Source organism: Meriones unguiculatus, chromosome X (genome assembly GCF_030254825.1).
Source record: "Meriones unguiculatus strain TT.TT164.6M chromosome X, Bangor_MerUng_6.1, whole genome shotgun sequence".
NCBI lineage: Eukaryota > Metazoa > Chordata > Mammalia > Rodentia > Muridae > Meriones > Meriones unguiculatus.
The window spans coordinates 25,474,457-25,481,465 of record NC_083369.1 but is presented as its reverse complement, the minus strand read 5'-3'; the positions used below and the strand labels follow the sequence as shown (position 1 = coordinate 25,481,465).

The window sequence follows — 7,009 nt, the reverse complement described above, 5'->3', positions numbered from 1 at the left end:
AATATGGAGAAACCTTGCAAACATGCTGAAAGAAAGAAGCCAATCATGAAAGAACATAAGCTATATTGTTCCATTTATGTGAAATATTCAGACTGGTAAAGCCTTAGAGACAGAAGGTAAATTAGTGGTTGCCAGGTGCTGAGGGAGTGGGCAGTGACTGCCAACGGCAATAGGGTTTCTAGCGGTACTTGAAAGAACTCCCAAAGTAGCTTGTGGTGGTCACTGTAGAACTCTCTGAAAATACTATGCACGGCTGAACTTTGCACTTCAAATTAGCTGAATTTATGGTATGTATGCAAAACACATATTAATTTAAATGCTTTATTAAGATTTTAAAAACTTGGAGTGGTGACTGTGAGTCATTTGAGTCCTTCAGAATCTAAGATTTCAGGTTCAGAAAGGTGTGGGGCAAGAGGGGCCTCAGGGTGTTCTCCTCTGAAGCATGGGTGGGTGGGGCTCCACAGGGACAACTCCTGTGGGGGTGTGGGCAGGAGCAGTGTTATGGTCAGTAAGGAGCTCTTGGTTTCTTCTCCCTGACTATACACATAGCCTCTTTTACCTTCCTTCATATCCCAGGACTCTCTGGTTCTAGATAACCCAGTTTCCTCTCCAAAGCAGGTGCCACCATGCTCTTAGGTACAGTTTCTTCAGTCACAAGAAGACCAGCTTTTGGGTGTCTGGGAAGCCATACTGGACCTTATGCTGGTCAAACAGCTTTTTCAGGGCATCCATGTATAGTGCATGATATTTGTCCACCATCTCTGGGCTTGGGTTTTCAACTTGAGGCAGTGGCAAAGGCTCCCCAACTGTCAAAAGAGATGAAAAGAGAGAAGAGCAAAGTGCCAGAGTCCTCATTTCTTTTACCCTCTCCTTCCCTGGGCACCATACTCTGGCCACTCCAGCCAGCTCTCAGCTTCCCCCATTCTGATACCCTCCTCTTTGGTGGGGGAAAAGTAAATGCAGTTAGTTGGATGGGAGGAAGATCTTACATGGCCCTGAGGCTGAGAGCAGCACTCACCTACGGTGACAATGGGCCTGTGGTATGGTAGGAGTCCAAAGGAACCTTGACGGAAGCCTTGACCATAGAAGAAACAAAAATAGAAACCAAAGATCTGGCGGAAGTAGCTTTGGAACTTGAATATCCAGCTGTCCTCGGGGAACACCAACTGGTCATATACCTCAGTTTCTCCAAACGTGAAGGTAGGCAACAGATGAGCCCTGTAAGAAAATCCTCATTTCTCAGAAACAGGCTATCATGGGAAACATGCTGGAAGGACTTTAAGGCCAGACACTCATCATTTAAGATCTACAATACTAGAAGCCTAAAACATTTTTTTAAACATTAAACAGAGTCCTTTATTTTGGCCCATGACAGTGTTGTCTCTAGTCTGGATTACAAGGGTCTTAATACAGAGATGCAGACAGGAAGGAAGAGACATTCAGAGACCCACATGGTGAAAAGGTTCCAGGGGTTGTCAAGGAGGGAACATCAAACTTTCTGCTAGAGAAATCACAAGATGCGGATTATGTGCAGAGATATATGAAATGCCCCTCCCTCAAGTAGACCAAGCATAAGGTATTGTCCTTGAAATTCAAGCAGAGAACATTGTTTCTTTTCTAAAGTCTACAACAACCTATTGAGAACAGTGCTCTGGGAAAAAGAATTAAGTTCCTTATAGCCCTTAAGTGAGAAAAAATAAACATAGCATTTTGACATGCATTACCTGATTGGTTCCTTATAACAGTGAGGATGTAGTGGGGAAAACCAGAGCACAGGCCCAGAAGAATGAAGATCTTGCAAGCAGTCAGAGAGTAGCAGATCCTAGACTAGAATCCAGGTCTCCTGAATCCAACTCAGAGCTCTCTTCACAGCTCTTTTATCATACCCCAGACTGATAAGCCCCTCAAGTGAGCTTATTTGAAGACAGATCTGCCTCTTCCCTGAGTATGCAATAGGGCAATTGCCCTTGTGTTCAATGAGCTAGACTACTGAACTGGTACACTCCATATTACTCCAGATACCAGCTCTATTTCCCCACTTCTTTTCCCAAGGCAGTGCACCTAGCATTTATCAGTCACCCACTGTGTGCAGAGTACACGGTAGGTATTTTATATGAGTGAATTCATTCATAACTCACTGGATCTGGTGGCGTAGAACTGTAATCAAAGCTCCCCATGAAGCTAAAGCAGGGGGATCATAAATTAAAGGCCTGCCTGAGCTGTAAAGCTCAGTCACCCAATGCAAGAGCAACAATGATCAGTAGCTATGTTAGGAAGATGAAAATCCCAAGGCTTAGAATGATTATCGCAGCTTGTATGGTAAGTCAGACAGCCAGGGACATTATTATCATCTTCATCATCATCAACATCATTATTAATTGTCTGATGCTGGTATGGAATCCAGAGCCTCATGCCTGTCAGGCAGTTGCTTTACCACTGCACTACACTTCAAGCCTCATGGAGCCAGGATTTTAAATCAGGCTCTTCACACAGACCCAATGTTCTGTGGTGTGGCTTGTACTTCTCATCAGCAAACAAATGTGGATTGTACCTATTAGCTGCAGAGACAATGTGGATGTGATTGACATGTTAGCCTGAGCCTATCTGCCCTGGACATTGTACCTGAGTTCATAGTCTGACTTCTTGGGAACTGGTGCAGCTTGCCAAGAGGAAGCAGATGCCCTAAAGCTTTAAACATATTTGACACCCACATCTCCTACTCCATCATAAGTTCCTAGGGGGCAAACTCAAATGGTACTCATCTTAGCACAATCTACAGAGGCATGTTTTGCAGAGAGGGACACCCATTCCTCCTTTTGGGGGACACCTACCCATGTCGGAGGGCTGTGCGCACAAACCCTTTGCGCTTCTGGAGAATGAGGGTGGTGGTGTTAGGCACACTCTGTAGGGCCTCTTTCACTCCTCCCGGAACAATGCCCACGAGATTTCCAGTGCCGTGGCTCAGCAGGTAGTCGATAGATGGCTGGCTCACAGAACACACTCCTAGACAGAAGCAAGACAGAGAGAGGGCAAACTTACCACGAGAGGAGCAAATGTCAGAGAGAATAGACTGATTTCTGTGTTCCTAGGGCTCAAAGGAGGAAAAGCTCAAGGAGATGGGATAGAAGTGTGGAAAAGAGAAGGCAGTGAGCAGAGAGAATACACTTCACTTAAAGGCAATGTTCATAGGAAGCACTGGATGGAAGCTGCAGCCGGATGGTTTTCAGTAGAATAAATAAAACTTTCTGAATTTCAATTTTGTTCCTACACCTTTCTTTCCATTAATGGAACTACCTATTGTTCATTGAGCACATACTTTGTACCAGGCATTATATTGAATGCTTTACTTATATAAGTTACTATACTTAAGAGAATGCTTATTTAATCACCATACTATCCCAGCACCATTTTTTTTTTCTGGTGAAGAAGCTGAGTCCACTAGAACATAGCTAATTTGCCCAGGCTCTTACAGAAAGCAACAGAGCCAAGGTTTAAGCGGTCCAAGACATAAGCTTTGACTTCCACCCTATGATTATGGGGAAAAGGAATGGTGCAGTGGGGTGAGAAGTTTGAAAGGGTGCAATGTATGAAAGATCTATAGTGACATGGACCAGAAACTCCAGTGAGTATGATAGAAGCACCTTTGGCCATAAGGTAGTCCCTAATAATCGGGATCTTGAAGAACCAGGACAGTGTGGCCAAGTGAGGAGTGATGCCTGGGAAGATCTTCGAGAAGCCTGTGGACTCAGTGCAGAAGTTGCAGAAGGCGCCATAGGTCAGGAGCCCATGGGGGTGGACCCCCATGATGTAGTTGCGTGAAGGTGGCAGTTCTTTAGTCTTCAGGATCTGCAAGCATGGAAACACATGGCACAGACGGTGGAATGAGCTCACGTGGAGCAGCAAGGTAAAAACTTGTCAGAGATTTGGGTATTCTCTCAAACAGCTGCCTAACAGACAAAGCACACAAGGGTTTCAAGATGCCTGGACTTTGACCTCCACAACCCTGAGGTGACAAGATAAGATCTGAGGCAAATGGAACCAATGACCTACTTGCTTATGGCTTCAAGCAGTCTCAGTCATCTGTGTCCATGAGAATGATGTATTTGTGTAATGTTATGTTATATGTCATGGTCAGAAAGCTCTGCTCTAAAAATAAAAACAGAGCATGGCCTAGAGAGAGGGTGCAGCAGTTAGGAGAACTTGCTGCACTTGCAGAAGGCCTGGTTGGGTTCCCAGCACCCATGTGGTTACTCAAAACCACCTGTGACTGCAGTTCTAAGGGATCCAGGGCTCTCTTCTTGTCCCCGCAGGCACTGAATGCATGCTTTATGCTTACATACATGCAGACAAAATGTTCATACAGAAATTAAAAGAAAGAAATCTGAAAACTCAGAAAGAGAACTGTCTGTCATCTTCTTTAAAGAATACCCAGAGGAGCTTCAGAACAGTCCATTTCTGGGCCTCTTGCTTGAGTCATCCTCCTTCAGTATCTGCCTACGTAACTTTTAGTGACCACCGAAACCTCTGCTTAAGTACTGCCACATCTGTGAACCATTTCCTCTCTACCCTTCATCAGAATCACATCTGTGTCTTGCACCAGCTTTGAATTATGCCCTCACCTGTCCTCCCCATCAGATATGAGCTGCTTGCTCATGATGAATCCCTTTGTAATTACTTCTCTGAAGCCCAAACATGCATTCAGTGAAAGTTTTGGAGTCGTGTTTATTAAACGGAATGACACTTCCCTTTAGTTTATGTCATATGGCAGGTCATGCCAAGGGTTTCCAAAATATCCCAGCAAATTACAGAAGACCATTCTGTAATCTAGCCAGAGCTGACACTTTGACAAGATGCTCAGTTTTCTTATGGACACTCATAGTCATTTGGTATAATGCATATGCATTTTGAATGTTGAGAGGGACACTGAGGAAGGGATACTTACTGTAATGGGGAAATAGTCCCTTAAGTGGGTCCAGATACGCCAGTTCCTTACCCAGGCCGAACGTCTGCCACCTGAGACAAAAGTGCCGGTAGAGGATGATATTCATATTTCCACTCCATACCTCTCACTCACCCAGAGATTCCCTAACGACTTGGAGGGACTAAATCCAAGAGGTAGGAAAGGAAGACATCCCAGAATGTTTCCAGCTGCCTAGTGTTTGTGGCTCTGAGAACTTGGAAGAGATTTCTCTGAAAAGAACTCAGCAGACGGTGGCATGATGAGTGGAAGCCTCCTACAAGCATGGTACTAGACTAGGGTAGAACATTTTTTCCCTAGGTTCATGAGTCTTACCTTGATTTGGAGTGTTCCAGTCCAGGAAAAACCAGACAAAGTAAAGTGCTGGTAACAGCCACAAAGGTGTGAACAACAGGCAGATGAACAATGGCTGCACGATCCAAACTAAGGAAAGAGCAGGCCAGACCAAACTTGTACTGGCAGCAGAATTTGGCTCTGCCCAGTCCTATTACTACTACCTCATACTACCCACGTTCTGATCTAGGGCTTCAGCACAGTCTAGGTCTTGACATTTGCCCTTCAGAATATTCTGTCATCTACCATATGCAATACTCATTTCTCCTCCTACCTCTCATCCCTTTTCCCTGGCTCCCTGTCTAGTCACCATACCTGTACTTTGTCTCTGGGCCTGGGAAAAGCTGCATGTCTACTGCTCGAATTCAGCTTAGCATTTTCCTCTTTCTGCCCCCTATCTCCCTTCCTTTCCATTATCTCAGAATCTGTAACAGTGTCTACATCCCACTGTTCTTATACTCTTCCTTTCTCTCTTGACCATCCCCATGCAACATCTCCCATCCTGTACTGTTTCCTACCCACTGTTCTTTTCCTCTTGCTTATCCAACAACCCCTTACGTTTTTTTTTTCTTTTACTCCACGTTAACACTCCACTCTCAGAATGGAAAACTCTATGTCTCGAATGCTGGCTATCTAGCTGGGCATGCAGGCATAACACTCAGGAAGCTGAGACAAGAGGATAATAAGTTAGAGACCACAATGAGCATGAACTTGTCTCACAAAATCTAACCAAACCCTCAATAAAACAGCAACAAGCGCAATTGTTGCTTGAAACAAAGAAGCAAAACCTCCATAGGCTCCTCTTCTCTAAGCCCACAATGCGAACGGTTCATTTGTGCAATTCCCTGTTCCCAAGGAAACCCTTGCACACCCTTCTCCTCTCTAGAGGCAGTGCAGGTGAAGGAGTGCCTGGAATTAACTGGCATATCACATTTATGTGATCGTGCTCCACACTCCCGTTTGTTCACACTAAGCCTTGGGGCTTCACCTGTTCCTTTTCATTCAGAATACACAGAGCTTAAGAATCTACAGCACGGCTCTCTAGTACCATCTAAGTTGATCAAAAGGCCCCAAAATGAGACTTCCTGAGACCATAAGACCATCACCCAGGTCTGGCCCTGCTTTCTTGGGTTGGCTTCCTGCTGGGCACTCTTGGTTCAATACTCACAGATGGCAAGGTAGCTAATGGGCCACTGCAGAACAAGCAGACTCTGTAAGTAATCAGGCTTCTTCGAGCAAGGCATGATGCCCAGGAGCCTGAGGGAGGTAAAGGTCCCAGAGCTTGTCCCAGTGAAAGGCGCTGCCAGCCTCTGGAAACTCACTTAATAGTGAACACCCGAGACGATGAAGAGCCGACACTTTTCCTCTCCTCTCCTTGCCCTAACTCCCTCCGCCCACCCACTGCAGAAGTCTGTTCAGTAGCCTTGGGTACTGCCCCCACAGGTCTAGCTCCGCCCACCACCCTTTGACTCTTTCCTGCGACTATGGGGACATCAGGATGAAGAAAGGAGGACAATGAACGTCATTCAGTCCTAGCAGCAGATACTCAGAGGGGGGATTCTCTCACAGGCCACTCAGGGAGCACAAGGGGCGTAAACTGAAGGAGATGACTGGCGAGAAGAACATTCTAAGGGGTCACAGGGTGAGGAACACTTGGAATTGGGTCTCTGTGAAGCAGTGTGATGAGAGGCTGTCCTG

At 45.6% G+C, this 7,009-nt stretch overlaps 1 protein-coding gene across 1 annotated transcript; it reads right to left on the bottom strand.

The window, feature by feature from the left end:
- Positions 1-324: 324 nt before the first annotated feature.
- Positions 325-6,696, bottom strand: Awat1 (acyl-CoA wax alcohol acyltransferase 1). The gene is made up of 7 exons (XM_021661646.2): positions 6,480-6,696; positions 5,294-5,401; positions 4,943-5,013; positions 3,642-3,846; positions 2,832-3,003; positions 1,019-1,218; positions 325-806 (listed from the first exon to the last, which is right to left on the bottom strand). Exons 1-7 carry the CDS (start codon positions 6,553-6,555, stop codon positions 652-654), a joined length of 987 nt encoding a protein of 328 aa, XP_021517321.1. The 5' UTR covers positions 6,556-6,696; the 3' UTR covers positions 325-651.
- Between the last annotated feature and the right edge of the window lie 313 nt (positions 6,697-7,009).

Bases quoted from the DNA above. Each gene is read 5' to 3' on its own strand.
- Awat1 (XM_021661646.2), bottom strand. From the start codon at position 6,555: ATGCCTTGCTCGAAGAAGCCTGATTACTTACAGAGTCTGCTTGTTCTG. The intron at 5,402-6,479 runs GTGAGTATTGAA...CTCTTTCCTTAG, and splicing joins CATTAGCTACCTTGCCATCT to TTTGGATCGTGCAGCCATTG. The intron at 3,004-3,641 runs GTGCTTCTATCA...GCTTCTGTCTAG, and splicing joins GGACTACCTTATGGCCAAAG to GAGTGTGTTCTGTGAGCCAG.